We start from the raw sequence: 17999 nt of genomic DNA on the forward strand, positions 1-17999 counted from the left end.
CGAGAACATAAGCGCAATGGGAGACCTTCACGGAATCATGGTGGCATTGGTCACTCCTTTCACTGATGACCAGACTGCCATCCATGAAGGCCGCCTCCAAGTGCTCGTCGAACGACTCATCAAAGCCGGTGTCCATGGCCTTGTCCCCGGCGGAAGTACGGGTGAATTCACGTCGCTGACTCTTGCTGAACGCAAACAGCTTACGGAGCTCGTTGTCAAGTACACAAACGGCCGAGTGCCCGTGGTGGCTGGCACAGGAGGCCTGACGACTGCCGAGACCCTCGAGCTCTCCATCCACGCGGCACAAGCGGGCGCCTCCGCGATCATGGTTGTTCCACCATTCTATGACGCTGTTAATATGAAGGAGCTGAGGAGCCTGATGACCGAAATCAATCAAGTCGCACACATTCCCATCGTATTCTACAATATACCGTCTGCAACAGGCCTAAAGCTGAGCCCAACGGAACTGGCTAGTCTCTCCACAGTGGGCGTTCGCTACTTGAAAGACACATCTGGCGACGGACCGGCCTTGACAGAGTTGCTATTTGGTCTCTCTGGTAAAATTACGGTATTCAACGGCTGGGATACCCTTACCTTCTATGGGCTGGCTGCCGGTGCGCGAGGAGGGATTTGGGGCGCTGCGAACATTATCCCCGAGTTGGCAGTGGAGCTATGGGAGGCAGTCGCGGTTGAGGGAGACCTTAAGAAAGGTCGTGAGCTGTGGGCCAAGGCTTGGCCAATCTGCAAGTTCCTGGAATCCCACAACTATGCGGCAGCCGTCAAGACGGGTCTGGAACTGACTGGGAGCCCTACCGGTGGTCTACGAAAGCCTTTCGCCATGCTGGAGCCAGAGTTGAAAGCCGAAATGAAAGCTTTGCTCCAGAATGCGGGCGTGAAGACAGCCTAAGTCTAGAACTATCTACCTATACGCTGTATCTAAGAACCGCGCCAGATATTTTCAATACCAAAAATCATAAAGTGCATCCTCCTTTTAGATTACACATCATGCCATGCATAACTGTTAAGTGTATGAACAATGTACGACCAAGCTGATATCAAATTCTATTCACACCGAGAAAGAGCCTAAGCCCGAATATCGACTGAACCAGCCAAGATTTTAGAAAGAGACTTCCAAAACTCACTCCTTGTACTATGCACTTTGCGATAGGATCAACATTGTGAATTCTGGTAATAAGCTCGTTCACATATGATCGAGGAAACTCTCCATTGATGTGACATCTGGATCAAGGCAATAAAGGGTGTCGATCGCGGTTATAGAATCAAGTTACCTCCTTCCCTGAAGCACAAACATCACTGAGTTAGAGTCACTCCACTTGATTGTTGGCACCTTTTCACATCTTTTACTTATCTTCGCTCCTTTTAGTTGTTCCCCATTGTGGATATCAACTTCATGAAGTATGCATCATCACAACAAGAAACCGAGGCATCTGAGCCCCGAGAAGCATTGTAAATGAAGCATTGTGCGATTTCAAATATCGCCTCCGACGTGCCATAGGGATGGTGTACTTTGCCTCCCTTCCTCCTGAAATAATAGATATGAGGAACGCAACGTTCTGGTTGTTTATTCTGGGTGCCTATGCACATGATTATAGTTGAAGTTGGATATACAGAATCTTGGCCATGACTCTTCTCACATAGATATACGTTACTGCTTGTTCAGTGACATATAAGAAAGAATAATCATGCGGCCGGTTTTCTTGAACTGCATCATCAAGTCGCCCCCGGTGTTGTTGCCTAGTGGCGGTTCTGCTTGCATCTATCTAGGTCTTGATGGGTACCTTCTGTTGGGCGATAAATTGACTGTGCCTTTGCTTTTTCACCCAAGTCCTTAGTGAATAGATAAACACTTGAGTCATCGGCATTGAATCTCTCTCAGTTCAGGGGGATACTAGGAAAGGCCCCAGCATCCCAGGGTTCGGGTGCGAGTGGACCTTCTGAAAACCCGACCACTCTAGCAGACTATGGCCAAGACCAAGACCAAGACCGAGTTAACTACTACTCCGTATGATACTTAAAATTAATGTAGTTGTCAGGCCTCGTCAGTTTAGCAATTAGAAGTCATGATCCTAGGCATAGTGATAACATTTTGAGATCCATCATACTAAGCAGAGCTTGGCCTTCCAATCAAATTCACTAGTGGCTATCAGAACTATCCAGGTCTGAATAACATTCCCCTGCCAATACTCTGCCAGCCGATGTTGACGGGCAGGATCTCTTAGTGGACTCTAGATATCGAGACATCACTAGTTATGGAGCCAAGCTTTCGTCGTTACACGTGTCGACTTTTAGCCTTGGGTCTCTTGCAGATCGGCTGGGCCAGTGTTCTCCACAAGCAGACGGAGCTGGTCCGGTTCCGAGTTCCAGATATCACCGCCGACTCCCTCCACAACGTTCATATTGATTTTATCGATTCGGGTTTCCAAGGTGAGATCCAACTCCTCTATGGTGACTGTGATATCTCCACTCCCAGCCAAGAGCACCATGAGATTGGAAGCATGTCTGTGAAGCGTGACGCTCATCCAGAGCGCTTCGTCTGGGTGACCCCGTTGGATGCTCCCCATCTCCATTGCCTCCATGCGTACTCAGGATCAACGTTGGTAGGGAAGTCTGCTCCAGTATCTGTGGCCAAACCACTCATACGGCGAGAGAATATTGCGGATGTAGCTGATCTAATGGGGCCCTGGTTCGATGGTGTCTCATACATGCAGGCCAAGGAGCCTGGGAAGGCCGTCGTGGCCCAAGCGAAGGACGCCGCCGTGGCAATTATCGGAGGGGGGGTGTCCGGCCTGATGACCAGCCTTTTGCTAGAATCAATCGGCATGCATAACTGGCACATCATTGAATCTTCGGGCAGAATAGGTGGCCGTATCCGTACCGAGTACATGAATAATACTCGCCCAGACCAATACCAGTATCAGGAGATGGGCCCGATGCGGTTTCCCCTGAGTATCACCTATGCGGACAACAATCAGACCGTCGAGATTCAAGACCACAAGATGGTTACCCAGCTGAGTGACGTGCTCAACGGAATGAACCTGGACCATCCCGAGCTTGTTCTCAACTTCATTCCCTTCATTGAGAAGAGCCCGAACGTCCCAGCTAGCTCCGACGGGTATCGTTTACCGAATGGTCTTATCCCAACTACGGCAGATATAGCAGCCAATTCGTCACTTGTATACAAAGCAGCGTCTTCTAATGCAACAGCAACTGCAGATGCAGTACATGCGTACACAGACTATACTACTGCGAGCAATATCAGCGGAAAGATCGTCACAGATATGTACCGGGCACACAAGTCTGCGGTCGAAAGCGGATATTTCCACTGGTCAGAAGCTGGCTATCTACGATATGCTTTGGGGTATAATGACAACATCACCGATTATGTTGCTGGGTCTGAAAATATTCCAATGTGGGAGAGTCTCTACGACCGCGTCTACTCCAGTGCCACAAAATGGTGCACCATTGACAAAGGGCTGGAGTCGCTCCCGCGTGCCTTCTGGCCACATGTCGCGAATAAGACCACTTTGAACCGCAAAGTCCAGGGGTTATCGTTCAACGAAACATCTGGGAAGATCGCTGTCAGTTGGCGCCACGACCCGATGCAGCTGGACCCCGAAAGTGCCGAATATGACTATGCAGTGGTCTCTGCGCCATTCAGTAAGGTCCGTTTATGGGACATGCCTCGCTATTCATCTCTTCTGAGTCGAGCTATCTCCACCCTGAATTACGGTCAGTGCTGTAAAATGTCGCTGCATTTCAAGACACGATTCTGGGAGCACCAGGAGAAGCCAATCTATGGAGGATGCGGATCGGTGGACTTACCAGGAATCGGATCGGTGTGCTATCCATCATTCAATATACACGGCACCGGACCGGGCGTTGTCCTCGCATCGTACGTGATTGATACTCAGGCACGGTCGATCGCTGCGCTGAGTACTGAGGACCACGTGTCTCTGGTGCTGCGGGCTATGGTTGAAATCCATGGCAGAGTTGCCGCCGAGCAATACACCGGTAGGTTTCCGTCCTATTTACTTGAGACCGAGACAGGATTACTGAGTGATGATAGGCATCTACAGTCGTCAATGCTGGGAGGTTGACGAACACCAAGCTGGAGCTTGGGCGGCTCCACTGGTTGGACAGCAGGAGCTGTATCTTCCTGCATACTACCAAACTGAATTCAAGACAATCTTCATTGGCGAGCATACTAGCTACACGCATGCCTGGATCTTCTCAGCATTGGATTCCGCCGTCCGTGGAACAACGCAGCTCCTGCTAGACCCTGGCTTAGTTGATGAGGCTAAAACAATTGTGAATACCTGGATGGGGCGGTGGATCAAGGTCTAAAATGCTTCTCGTGGTTTCTCTAACAAGCTATGGCGCATACTGTCTATACTTTCACTACGTGATTTCTACCAATGTGTAGCAGTATATTCCTTTTAGCAATGCCTTTTCTGTCAAAGTGTATATTATAGCCATATAATTGCACTGTCTCGCAATGTGGACGGGACAGTTTTGCCTTTGTATCTATTCTACCCACGAAAAAGAAACTTCGTTTTTGTTTCTGCTATAAGTCCAGTGGACACATATGACATCCTGGGTTTGTTTGCCAGGGCAAGCCGATTCTTAGCGCCAATCTGGTCGTAATAGCAGGGGTGAGATATAAATAAATGAATTATCCCGTGTCAGACACGCTCTTTTCAGTCTTTCTACTCTTTTCACTCCCCCTTCCTTCCACGTTGTCCAACGGCTGAAGACCCAAAGTCATGCGCCATACTATCTGGAATCGTCAATACGAAGCCTTTCTCAAGGCCAAGAGCGAGGATGGTTGGCCTCCTCCAATCCATATGATTGACGCGCTCAGATCTCTCCTGACCAAGCCATCCATTCATGCATCGGCAGTAGCCAATCAGGTTGTATCGGCTTTTTATCCACACATCCGATCCAGATCCAGATTACACAGTCCTTGGGCTGCTCCTCTTCGACGCGATTGAGAAGTTCACCGAACAGAATGACCGGCTGCTTGACCTTCTTGTCGAGTTCTGGCGGGTTCCCGATTGTAATGGGGCTTTCCACAAGTTCAATGGACTCACCGAATACTTGGTGGAGGTTGTCTTCGATTGTAGGTCTTCCACCTTACCATGGATTACAAAGCCTAATTGGACAGAGGTGGACCATCCATTCTATGATCCTCACCGGGACTGAAAAGGTCAAGGATGGGTCAATACCAATACCTTCACTGCCAAGCTCTATAATACCAGCATCCTTCCGCAAAAGCACGGCCAGCTACAGCGCGCGAGTGGGGTCTTGAGGAAGACACTCGAGACGGCTCTATGGGAAGTATTTCCTCATGAAGACATAGAAGACTATCTGGACTCGTTGCAAGACAGCTATGTTGAATATTATGATGGTAAACTTGACGAGGAGTACAAGGACAGACGTGATCGCTTCCTGGAGGAAATTAACATCGAGACTCTCAACGGATAGATCCCGGGTAGAGCAGGATGGATCACCCTTTGTGGAAAGGGGTCGAGGGGTGGTCAACACAGCGGTGGGAATTCTGGAGACAAAGATTTGAATGGGTCAGCACGGTTACTGCTCTAAACCGAAAGACACGACAACTTGTCAGGGAAATGGTAGATGAGATGAGACGCATCGAACATGAGGAGTCACAGGCCTTGAGTTAATGAGGAGTAGTGAGTGGCTGGTTTGCTGTAGCGATCTCTGGGCCAATGATGACCAACACCGGCTGCCCGAGGTAGAGTGGATAAAACTTGCCTGTTCTCTAGTCTAGACATACTATGCCCACTCCTCGGTGTATACCTTCAAGGAAGCAGCATCATTAGAAGCTAGAAGACAATAAATAACTAAACATAGCAAAATACCGTATATATAGCAACGGAACTGCTGACTAGAAAGGAGGTACTGCGCTGGTCGTGATGTTCATGTCTCCAAAGGTTGAGCTGTGGAGGCTGTTGCCCTAGCCAGGTCAAGCACTCTAGGACCTTTGTCATGCAGATTACAATTCTATTCACCAACACACAACGAAGCGAACAAGCAAAATCAAAGCAAGAGTGTCAGGCAACCGCACTACATGAAAATCATTACATTTACAAGCATCACCAAGTCAGGGTCATGTTGGCATTTGTGGTAGGCTCGGAGCTTGGCGTGTGACTCAGGCGTGGCTAGCATGTTGGAGGACCGGACTTGAAGATAAATAGTGTCCTTATCGTCCGTCTTTGGATAGAAGTCGGAAAAGACCCTTGTGATTGGTCTACTTTCGGTATATTTGTGTACTTCCGTTACCCAAAATACATGGGAATATATCGTTATTGCAGGTCCCCTGGGCCCTACGTCCGGGTGGCACCTTGATGTCACGGATCCGCTAATGGCTCTATTACCGTGTAGTCTAGATATATCGGAGTATAATTCTCAGGATAAGAGAGGATTGGCATCTTACAGGGAAAATAATACAGTATTAGTACTCTGAGCAATATAGAAGTCACAATATATAAATCTCCACTGAGAGTCTAGGACAGACGATGAGGATGGCTATATGATACCTGTAAAGACAATCCGTCAAATAATCTATTCTCAATCTATTTAGTAATGCTACACTGCCACCCATCGCTCTGACAGACATCCATCATTGTAGATGTCAAGCCATACATGCTACTTAGCCTTGGTTAGCAGAGCCTGCCTGTTCTAAACTATCAAGATAGGACTACTTGCAGCCGGGACTCGCAATATAACCATTGCGAGGAACAATTGTATGCAATGTGCTCAACCCAACGGCTATGCAGGGTATGGTGAAGTCAGCCTATACGGACGTCAGACCATACCTTGGCGTTGAGACCGAGCGAGCGATCCGTCCACCGACGAGAGAGGTCCCCGAATCCCTGCCATTGCTGCAAGTGGAGCTCTGAATCCCGCAACAGATGGAGCAAAACGTCCTGTTACCGATGGATTTGTGGACCCAAGCCAGCTGCAGAAGGTAGTCACCCGCATTTCTCGGTACTGCATCGAGGAAGAGTGAATGCCTATCCCGCCCATAGGCCATGGTGGATATATTCATCCCCGAAACATGCCATGCCGGGGTAGTGGCAAAGAAAATTGCTGCGGATTCCTATACGGATGGGATAAACATCGGTCTATCATCTCGGGTATTTCTCTTTTCGGCAACACCGAAGACCTGCCATGCTGTCTGAGATGACCTCGACTCCAAGAAAATTGGCTCGGGATGTTCGTCCAATCCCTGCTCCTTGTGGTTTATGTCGAGCGAAAGTACTGTTACCCTGGCCCCGAGGTGCCCGTCAGGATGCTAGCAAGCAAGAGGTAGGCCATGCGTGAAGCAGTTTGAATGCAGTATCACCCTAATTGTCCAATTTAACCAAGCGTTGCAGCACATATGGTCCGAAGACATTGAGAGGTACCTTCACCGAGACACATGCCGATCTCCGTTATCCAGGCGACACCCCGAGGTCTGGGCACAATGCTAGGAAACGGGTATGTGTCAGATGTACACGACCTCGTTCCGCTGGGTCTGCGCAGGAGTATCTCTAGTGGAGACGTGGGTCCGGCAACAGAGAATACGTAATTATATTGCCATGGAAATTCCAACACCTTGACCCTATGGGTGGCTTGCTTTACTTAGATGGTCTCCAACACGGACAGAAGCAGAAGGTACAACGCGAAAAAGGCGCAAGTGCGAGTGGAGTACCCAGACGTAGATGGAGATTTAGGTTTACGAACGACTCCACAGATCCATATCTATATCCCCGGCCCGATGTCGACCAGGCTCGGACATAAGGGAGCACCGAGCAAGTGCCGCATTAAAAGGTTCTATAAGAAGGCTTCATGCATCGCTGTTACTCGAATGCCACCATCCTTAAGTTTTTCGGGCCTCCGTTGCTACCGCACCATGACGAACCCAGCGACGAGGAAATATCTCTTCACCGGAGGCTATGTGGCGACCATGGATGGTTCACTGGGCGAGTTCGACCGTGGTGCCGTGATGGTCGAGGATGGTGTGATCACCGCCGTGGGAAGGGCTGACGAGTTCTCCGCTTTAGAATGTGAAGTCATCGATACGAGCGGTGGCGTAGTCATTCCGGGATTCGTCGATACCCATCGCCATACGAGCTTGTCGCTATTTCGTGGGGTCGCGGCAGATCATTCATTAGTCCGCTTCTTGCCCAACTGCTATCTGCGATGGCTACCGGCCGTCGACGCGGAGGATATATACACGGCCTCCTTGGTCAGCGCGCTCGAGGCGATCGATAGCGGCGTCACCACCCTCCTGGATTGTGTCGAAGCACCGAGTTCGAGACAGCATGCGGAAGCCAATTTACAGGCCTTAAAGGACTCCGGCATTCGTGCTTTCTACTGCTACGGGATGAGTGACGGCCAGTACGAAGGGTCGGGGAATGGCCTCCCTGGCTGGGAGGCCCGCCTAGCCCATCTAGAGGACCTCTACCGCTTCAAGAACGAGCACCGCTTAGTTCGTGTGGGTTTGCAAACCAGCCATCCGGGATTGGTCCCCTTTGACCAGACGGAGAGAGAGATCCGGTTTGCTCAGGAGCACGGAATGCTGTGTTGCTCTCACACCGCTCCATTCATGCACACCGGCCTGCATAATGGCGTTCAGGAGCTCGCTGACCGGGGACTCTTGCTCCCGGGTCACGTCCATATTCACTGCACGAGTCTGAACCATCACGAAATGGGGCTGCTTGCGGCCTCGGGTGGTAAAGTGTCCATTGCCACGGAGACAGAGATGCAAATGGGCATGGGTATCCCCCCAATCCGGGCGTGCATTGAACATGGCATTAAACCCACCTTGAGTATCGACACGACCAGCATTGTTGCACCCGACTATCTCGCCCAGATGCGTTTGGCGCTTCAGATGCAGCGGTTGCTGGATAATGATACGGTCCATGCCTCCCGCAAGGCCCCAACGCAACTCGACCTCGGAGTGCGCGATGTCTTGACCTGGGCCACTCGGAATGGTGCTGACGCGGTCGGAATGGCCGACCGAATCGGCACATTGACCCCTGGCAAGCGGGCTGATCTCGTCTTTATCTCCTCGCAGCGGTTTCTTAGTACGTCCGCGTTCCCTCTGGGGACAGCCATCCTACACTCCACCCCAGCCGACGTCCATACCGTCATGGTCGACGGGGTGATCCGAAAGCGTGACGGCCAGCTAGTCGGTCACAACCTCGAAAGTATCCGCGCCAATGCAAATTCTGCATTGCGGCGCACCATGGCAAATGTACGGAATTCCCGCCCCGAGATGACTGAAAAGGAGCTAGACCAGTTTCTTCTTGATGCTGAACGCTTGACACGGGCGAACCTGGCCAGAGCCTATGGGGGCTCGATAGACAGTTGCTGGACGCCGAGCGTTCCTTGATTAAATTATTGACTATTTATCTGTGTTTGTAATTGCTGCTTTGGAACTAGTATTACCAACAGCCCTATTGTGTATATACTATATAGTTCTATCTAACTATACTGTAAGTCGACAAGAGCTTTGACATTGTAACAAGAACTTTCTAGGGTATCTAGGATATCTAGAGTCAAAATATCAATTAAAATAACTATATATATAGATTACTTATTGGAAACTATTAGATTATAGTAGGTAGGGAGGATTTCAAGCGGATAAAAAGGTTGCAATGTGTGACGGCCTTGTCATCCGGTATTATGTGATCTGTTGGCTTCCCCATAACTGATATTGTTATGATGATTGTTCTTCTTCCTCTGCTCTTTATATTGAATATTCTTGTTACTGGGCTACTTAGGTTAGTATTAGTTGAATACTATGATGATTCTAGAATGAGTCTATCACACAATAGACAACACTGCAAAGATATCAAGCTATTATCTCTGCGGGACAAACTAGATGATTCCCAACTCCCAAGCAGGGAGGGAACTTTCCCTGTCTTCAATAGCATTTCCCACGGTCAAGTGACGGATGGCGTCCTAGGAGGTGTTATCCAAAGAATACAAACCACGACCAACCCGAAGAGAAGGCATGCAAAGGTGAGCTGCCTGGGACTATCTAGGCGACATGCCCCCCACAGTTGTGGAATAGCACTGTCCAATGGGCAACCAATTCGATTTCGCACACGGAGTGAGTAGAAGCAATACACTGGTTAGCTACATCATTTCTAACGCACTTCTTACAAACTCAAACTCACAATGCTTTCTTCTCGACGGATCTGACCCCCCGGCCATCATCTTTTTCTACGATCTCCCAATATGCGTGGGCCCGTGTCACAAGACATCAGTTGCTTGTCCATTATTCCTACGAAAGCCAATTGTCAGGACTCGGTGTGCGCCTATTAGTATGATGAAGCCTTGCCGGTCGACAGATCTTCTTGTGTTTGGGACAGCCCAGATCCTACTATCTAATGACATGAGCCGAGCGGGCTGAAGGAGAAGCGAGGAGCTCGTTCACGAAGAGTAATCAGTGAATTGAATTCTGAATGGTTGTACCTGAAATGGATAGAGAAATCAACTTCGCACGTTTCATCGAATGAGATTAATCGCCTTTGGGTATGCACAAATAATGAGGGTCGGCGGCGGGCTGACCACCCTCTACACTGTTCAATTAATTATCAAACGGCCTCCGTGTAGTCTCTTGCATGGAGGGCCCATTTGGCATGGGTAATGCACCGTCAGATACTTAGTGATCACATACAATTAGGGCGTGACATTCGGGTAGACTAAGCTATCTACAGAGATTTATATCTCATCCTCATATTCCTGTCATCTTGTTCATAGGCTCTATCATAGAGCGACGAGTCGCGATGTGCCTGAACGATACAAACTGGCTGGAAAAGACTGGTGTGGTAATCCATGGCCCACACACGGTGGCAAAATGTCTTCGATATCACCTCAGTAGTCCAACATTCGAAAGATGGTGGCAGAATACAATATCATTGGTAGCCTTCAGCAAGGGATACATTTGTCTACACTCCCAGGAATATCCCAGCATCGGTGACACATGCATTGTTTTAGCTAATGCACGGCGTCCAAGCTGAATGCCCTCGCTCAGCTCGAGGAATTGGTAAACCCTTAACCCCTGCCCCAAGGAGACTGAAAGAATAGCACAGCACTAACAATGAGGTCTGCATTTCCCAGCCGGTCTCAATGGAGTCGTTTGAGCCACCCTGCTTCTCCTGCTGCTTTAGCTCTAGAGCGATTGCCACCCCGCAGAATAGTTACATATAATGGGCTTGGGGTAGGCTGATCTCCTGACTGGTAGAAGAATGCCCTCCCATGAAGATTCAGCTGCAGATAGCCAGGTCTTCCGCCACCATCCCTGGCTAAAGCAGATTTTTTACGGTAATGATTTACTGGTGTGAAGGGGAGGCGAAGCTACATGTTTCGAAATTTGCAAATACGCATCATACGCAGATATTGATAATATGATTTAGAATAAATCGAGCTAAGGCTCTCTGTTGGATGGCTCTATCACTATCCACTAAACAAATAGTAAGGGAGATTATGCATCGCCTTAGCTTTACCATCAAAATACTTTCTTAATGAACCTTTCAGCGGTCGGTGGTTCGAACTCAAGTACCCATTGTTACCTTTATCACTTTTTCATCCTCTACAAGGGCTGTTATAGGCCGCACTGAATCGCTCTCGGTCACCCTTTAGCTCCAGTATCTAAGCGGCTTCGTTCAGAGGTGACATGGTGCCTTGCTGACGACAATCACGCGGTGTAAACCTAGAGAGCTAGGAGTATAATTGAATACTGGATGTTTTATTTTCTTTGACTTTCTGCTAATAGATGCCTTCCTCTAGGCAACGAGGTGCGGCCTCATGACATCAGGAGTTGGCGCGAACAAGAACCATGGCCCGACAAGAGTTTTCCAAAGCATTGGCTTGTGTTTGCGATCAACCAATGAAGTTTTAGTGGCCATGATTGATTTTAACCAAAAGCGACTTAGTACTAGGTTCCAGGCCATTAGTTGTTGTATCCCTATAATTATTTTAACCTTTGTAATACAATCGTGGCTGTATAATGTCGCTCTCTACAAGCCTACGACAAAGCTTAAAGGATACCTTCAAAATTATTTGGAAATAATTCACAGTCGTTTCGAATAATAGCGGCGAGCCATGGCTCGCTTCCACTGCACTCCAACGCCATTGAAACCAATGTGCCGTTATGTGCTTCTAAAAGGTCCTTGGTTCTGGGAACCTGTTACAAAAGGCAGTTGAACTGTCGAGTCTACCTGTTGAGTCGAGATAGCGGCGTCTATCGTTCTCCATGCCTACAAGTGAGACACAAGGCAGAGCTGAAGGAGACGACTAAAAAAGCCAGTTCTAGACATCGGAATTACCTAACACCAACATTCGCCACATGCTACCCACCGGTACTCCATCCGTGATGACAACATCCCCACCTCGAGCTTGAAGAACAAAATAGTCCGCTGACATTTGGGGATGGTCTTCTCTTGTCTTTTCTCCAATGTCCTATCGTATAGCTACCTACAATCCAAAACCACCTGGGCATGGAGAGAGTTACAGTCGCAGACGCCAGAGAATTTGTCCTCTGTTTTGATGGCACAGGATATAAATTCCGAGGAGATGAAGCAGATAGTAATGTCCTCAAGGTTTACAGAGTAAGTCCGTGTGGTAGGAACTGGTTTCTTGGGGTGGTCCTTACACGAATAGAAGATGCTTGATCGCAATGACGCACATCAACTACACTATTATCAGCCGGGATTTGGGACGTTTACCACCTCAATTTGGCAGACCCATAATACCCACCAGAATCGGATCAAGAGATGGGTTTCGAATGCCAAAGATGCCGCAGTGGGCACGACATTTGACGAACACGTCATGGATGGCTACAGGTTCCTCATGCGCTTTTACCACCCCGGCGATGGGATTTACATCTTTGGTTTCAGTCGTGGCGCATACGTGGCGCGTATGCTTGCTGAAATGCTGGACCATATCGGCCTGTTAGAGGCAGGGAACGAAGGGAAGGTCCGCTATGTTTGGTCGATATTCTCTAAGTGGGCGAAATGTGCCAACATTGAGGACACCGACAAAAAAGAAAAAGACGATCGATATACGTACATGAAAGCGCTAAGGGAGACTTTCTGTCGCCCAGTATCACAGATCCGATTTCTCGGATTATTCGACACCGTCAACAGCATACCGCGATTTGAACTGAATCGTAATAAGTTTCTGTTTCCTTTCACAACAAAAACGTCAGCGAAAGTAATTCGGCATGCTGTCGCTATCGACGAGCACCGTGCTAAGTTTCGGCAGGATTTAATTTCAGATGCCAATCCAAACACACGGTCAACACGGCGCAAATGGCAGGGCCACCGGGAGCGACACGGGCATCTTCCGCAAGGGCGTTGTACCGGAGAGGCATTTTATCGGCCAGCCCCTCGTGTCCGTCCACAAACGGTGAACTCGGGTAACCAGCGAATAGACACTGAGACCCAAAAACCGATAGGAACGCCATACGATGCGGGAGGTCGCCCTTTAACGGAGAACGAGGATACCACCCAGGACATCCAGGAGGTGTGGTTTGCCGGATGCCATGCTGATATTGGCGGTGGATTAACTTTGGATAAAGAAGAAGACCTGGCGCTGAGCCATGTGCCGTTAGTATGGATGGTACAGGAGGCGCAGCGTGCGGGACTCCGATTTGATCCTGAAAAGATGAAGCTATTCCACTGCTTTGATGATTCGGCTGGCAGTGGTGGTCTCTCAGGCAATATAGACCACAGCACTGATAGACAAGACGCAGGCGACGAATGCGATTTTCAAACCTCCCTCTGGAAGGCCACTATACATGGACATATACACGACTTCTTACGGTACGGCCATGGTGTCCCATGGCCCACTGTTTTGACATGGAAAATAGTGGAATACCTTCCGTTTCGGAGGATGGCGCTGCAAAACGATGGATCGTGGAAACCGATTCGATGGCCTCTTCCCCTTGGGGAGCGACGTGATCTCCCTAAGCGGGCTCAGGTCCACGGATCAGTCATTCGCCGCATGGAAGCCAATCCAATGTATAGACCGGGGAATTTGCTCCAATATGGAAAAGGGAAGGACAAGAGTCCCTTAGAGGATGGGATTGGTGCCTGGGAGGTCCACGCTCATCCAGGCTGTTTAGTGCGAGAAACATACCACAGGAAGTTGTACGGAACCAACTAAACTACATTATGTGGCCTGCTATTCGCAGTAACACGTGAGTCATACGCTCTCCTGGAGTGGAAAACTACAAGAAGCGCAGGGCAAGGCGAGAAAAAAGGACAAAAACAGAAATAGCATAACGAAAATTGCCTGCCATCGAAGTCATGCTTAGGAATCAGGTCAATTATACCGATGTGCCCGCATTCCGGATTACACTGGCCTTGATAGCATGGATCTCACACCTTTCCACGAAGGCCGGCCCTTGCCCATCACACTGCACTTGCTCGCGCAAGTAGGCGCATACTTTCTCAAGATCCAGAGCGCCTTCTTGAAGCCGCGCTTGGTGATGGATGCATTCCCAAGTAGCACCCAAGTCTAAAAGTCGCTGCGCCGTATTCGGGTTAGTCGTGATGCGTGTGTAGGTCGCTCGTTATGGTCACCGGGTGCCACTGAATTTGCGAATGTTGTGTACGTCTATTCTGACGTAAAATCGTGATGACACCCGGCCGGCTTCAGCTCCAGTTCCTTAAGAGTATGGTTTTCCACCAGAGCTGTGGAGATCTCTTGCCGCTTTCTATCCTTTTCTTCACGGAGAGTTGATATATTTTCCTGTAGCTGGGTGAACCGTTCGTTGTGATCCCTGCTACGGTGCTCCTTATGTGCGCGAAAAACGCGCTGACTTTATGAATTTAAGAGTTTGCTAATCAGTCCTACCTCAGTTCTCTAGAGTGGCCTCCACCCTGGAATCATATCACCTACGCAGCTTGATTTTGTGCCTTCCACTTGTCGCTAGATGCAGTCGAGGATACGGCAGAGGAAAGCCTATCGTTGCCCTGACTTTGCAGGGGTACAGAAAGGATCTGGGAGTCTCCACATTGGACTGGACGCGCTACCAACCAATTGACCACTGACCCCTTGGGCAGGCAGGAAGGAGGCTAAGTCATGGTGGAATGGTTTCCTGCATCGAAACCAACTCCACTCATGAGCCGGTATCACTTTACAGCTCCAGTCCAAGACATTTACGAGTATCATCCAATGATCATTCGCCTCGGATTCAAAGACTTAAGGATTAGAGTCTGGTCCTTGGCCTTTGTAGTCATTTCCGAGGCCTACACACCTGAGCTTTTAGGACAACAAAGCAGCACGGTTATGTGTCCTCTCTAATCCCATCCTTCGCAACTCATATCCTTTTTCAAGGAATGTGGGGGCCAATAATTGCCAACAAACCCGGACAAGAGCGCGATGTCACTCTGATTCCTTGGCACTCAAACATGTGGAGAACGTGACCATAACACTCTGCATTATGTTAACCTGATGTCGTTGAAAGATATGATTTATATCCTCTTACACTTGAGATAACAAGGTGTATACTAATGTTGCCCTTGTTTAATCCCCCCCACAGAGAGAGTAGTGTTAGAACAAGGTCAACATTAGGGTCAACGCGAGGATAATCCCGGCTAGCCCTTCCACTTGACTAATTCGATATCCTGGTTGGTAAAGTCGGATATACCCACCTCTTGGTACAACTAGGGCATCCTTCTACCATAATACCACGGCCCCTGTTACTCTTTACACCTTCCATTTTGAGGTTCAGACCCTTGCTAAGATCCACCGCACCACCACGTAGGGCTGTGCAGTAGATGAAAATAGGCCTGGTGAAATCCGATCATGGACAATGTCTCTATATTGAGTGTAAACAGAGTAGATAAACTCTGTGACAAGGTTTTCTCGCCCATTCGATCGTACAGTCCACTGCAATGCATCCTCTACTCTTGAAATTAATTCTCTGTCTCGCCTTTATATCCTGGACGATTTGGTATGGCAAGACATACTTCTACCGCGACCCTGGGAGCATCTTCTATGATGAAGTCCACGCCTTTGAACAGCGATATTCCCAGCATCGCCGCAGCGAAGTGGACGCCTTCATACGGCTCCAAAATACAACACTAACGTCAGGACCACCCATCAAATCCGGCCCTAATCCCACTCTCTGCCTAGCCTTTAGCTCCGTCCGCCGTCAAACAAGTAACTATCTAGAAGTCCGTTGATTCTCATCATCCAACCCTACAACCCCAAAATTAAAAGCTAACCACCAAAGCAACCCCCAAAAAGACCTCAATAGCGAGCGCCCTCGCAACCCTGACCGCCCAAGAACGGCAAGACCTCCATGTGGCCATCCTCATCGCCGAACCAAACCCATTGAGCCACCCAAATTGGAATACCACCTGGCTCCGCACGGCTGCCGACACGTTCACCACCTACAACGCCAGCATAGCCGAGCTATCCCACCTCTCTCACCTCCAATCAACATCCAACTACGCCGAAAAGGGTATCATCGACTATACCCAGGCCCTGCAACTCTGTCACACAACCGGCGCCCCCTACATTGCCCTCTTTGAAGACGACATCCTCCTCGCAAACACATGGTTCATCCGCACCCTGCTCGGCCTCTCCCAAATCCCCCCCTCAAAAGCCGATTCATGGCTTTTCATGCGTCTCTTCAACCAAGAACGCTCAACGGGATGGGCGAGCCGAGCCGTGGGCGGAAATAACGAGCACTGGATTATTCTCGCCATCGCGGTTTCCATTTCGCTAATGGGGTATTTGGCCCGGCGCCAAAGTAGGATTGTCCGGTCGTGGGTCGATTGGGGCACGCTGGGGGTAGTGGTGCTCGTGCTGAATCCGGCGATGGTGGTACTGTTTTTCCAGGCGGGCAAGGCGTCGGTGTTGCCCCCTTCCCCTGGGGTTTTTGAGGAGCCATTTGGGTGTTGTTCGCAGGCGATGGTGTTTCCGACGGAGAGAGTAGCGGATATTGTTCGTTTTTTGCGGGACAGGGGCAGTGGGCAGGTGGATTTGTTGTTGAATCGGATGGCTGTTGAAATGGAATGGGGGAGGTGGGCGTTGTATCCGATCATGGCGCAGCATATTGGTAGGTCCCTCTTTTCTGTTTCTGGCTTTTCATTCGTTGGGAGTGCGGTTTGGCTGATTGTGGAGCAGGCCTTGAGTCGGCGAGGAAAACTGCGAAGGCTGAGGCGCAGGCGATCTGGAGTATGGCGTTTGAGGATTTAGATCCGGTGATGTTGGAGAGGGAGCATTCGAGGTTTGTTGAGGAGTATTATCGACGCCAGGTCGTATAGATTCATTAAATCTTTTACGCATTAACATAGAGTAGCCAGTGATGTTAGAGGTATCACTAGAAACTACTATGATTAAGTCAATACAATTACCACAGAGTAGTATGTCAAGGTCTCACAAAAGTCCTATGGTTGAGTTACGCATTGTTATATACGGTTGTGTGGAGTGTGACTTGAAAGAAAATGTGGTTTAATCCTCTCGTTATGCCAGTGAACAGAACATCAGTAACATTTTCTAGATGACTTCATCTTGCCCTAACTTCCTAGCCAACATAGCTTGTGGCCACTTCAGCTCTTAGGGGGGGGCCTTCGTACCATGCATTTCCCCTATAGAGTATAGTGCATCTGCGCAATCTCAGGGACATATTTCTTCAAGCTGCCAGTCTTAGTTCAACATCGCTGGTTCCAGGGTGGGGAATATCGGAGTGGATGAACGGGGTGTTTAGTATCAAAGGGGGCAGGCGCATAGAATCGGTCCCATCGAGATACCAATACATCTTATTTAAAATTTGCTATTATATGTACCGGGCAACCCCCAAATAACTTCAAGACAGCCTGGGTTTATGCAGTCTTTTCTTCCTGGCTCAAGCTGTTAGTGCAATATCTCTCGGCACTCCGATTCAGAATCCGCCCCCAGAGCAGTAAGACAAAAGTCTTGGCCGAAGGATGGAGACTGTG

General features: G+C 49.2%; 6 protein-coding genes across 6 annotated transcripts; all 6 read left to right on the plus strand.

Moving 5' to 3' along the window:
* Window positions 1-16: 16 nt before the first annotated feature.
* On the plus strand, window positions 17-907 carry ABOM_011137 (dihydrodipicolinate synthase family protein; the record flags this gene model as incomplete). Its single annotated transcript, XM_022538265.1, has 1 exon — window positions 17-907. One exon carries the CDS (start codon window positions 17-19, stop codon window positions 905-907), a length of 891 nt encoding a protein of 296 aa, XP_022384488.1.
* A 1363-nt stretch (window positions 908-2270) lies between these two features.
* ABOM_011138 (flavin monoamine oxidase family protein) lies at window positions 2271-4365 on the plus strand (the record flags this gene model as incomplete). Its single annotated transcript, XM_022538266.1, has 2 exons — window positions 2271-4032; window positions 4088-4365. The coding sequence occupies 2 exons, from the start codon at window positions 2271-2273 to the stop codon at window positions 4363-4365; spliced, it is 2040 nt and encodes a 679-aa protein (XP_022384485.1).
* A 419-nt stretch (window positions 4366-4784) lies between these two features.
* ABOM_011139 (uncharacterized protein) lies at window positions 4785-5505 on the plus strand (the record flags this gene model as incomplete). The annotated part of the gene is made up of 3 exons (XM_022538267.1): window positions 4785-4845; window positions 4967-5140; window positions 5228-5505. The coding sequence occupies 3 exons, from the start codon at window positions 4785-4787 to the stop codon at window positions 5503-5505; spliced, it is 513 nt and encodes a 170-aa protein (XP_022384484.1).
* Window positions 5506-7939: 2434 nt separating this feature from the next.
* Window positions 7940-9424, plus strand: ABOM_011140 (uncharacterized protein; the record flags this gene model as incomplete). Its single annotated transcript, XM_022538268.1, has 1 exon — window positions 7940-9424. The coding sequence occupies one exon, from the start codon at window positions 7940-7942 to the stop codon at window positions 9422-9424; it is 1485 nt and encodes a 494-aa protein (XP_022384506.1).
* A 3115-nt stretch (window positions 9425-12539) lies between these two features.
* On the plus strand, window positions 12540-14208 carry ABOM_011141 (T6SS phospholipase effector Tle1-like catalytic domain-containing protein; the record flags this gene model as incomplete). The annotated part of the gene is made up of 2 exons (XM_022538269.1): window positions 12540-12650; window positions 12703-14208. 2 exons carry the CDS (start codon window positions 12540-12542, stop codon window positions 14206-14208), a joined length of 1617 nt encoding a protein of 538 aa, XP_022384507.1.
* Window positions 14209-15944: 1736 nt separating this feature from the next.
* On the plus strand, window positions 15945-17324 carry ABOM_011142 (uncharacterized protein; the record flags this gene model as incomplete). Its single annotated transcript, XM_022538270.1, has 3 exons — window positions 15945-16212; window positions 16286-17116; window positions 17185-17324. 3 exons carry the CDS (start codon window positions 15945-15947, stop codon window positions 17322-17324), a joined length of 1239 nt encoding a protein of 412 aa, XP_022384508.1.
* Between the last annotated feature and the right edge of the window lie 675 nt (window positions 17325-17999).

The sequence above is a fragment of the Aspergillus bombycis genome (genome assembly GCF_001792695.1).
Source record: "Aspergillus bombycis strain NRRL26010 chromosome Unknown contig00131, whole genome shotgun sequence".
NCBI lineage: Eukaryota > Fungi > Ascomycota > Eurotiomycetes > Eurotiales > Aspergillaceae > Aspergillus > Aspergillus bombycis.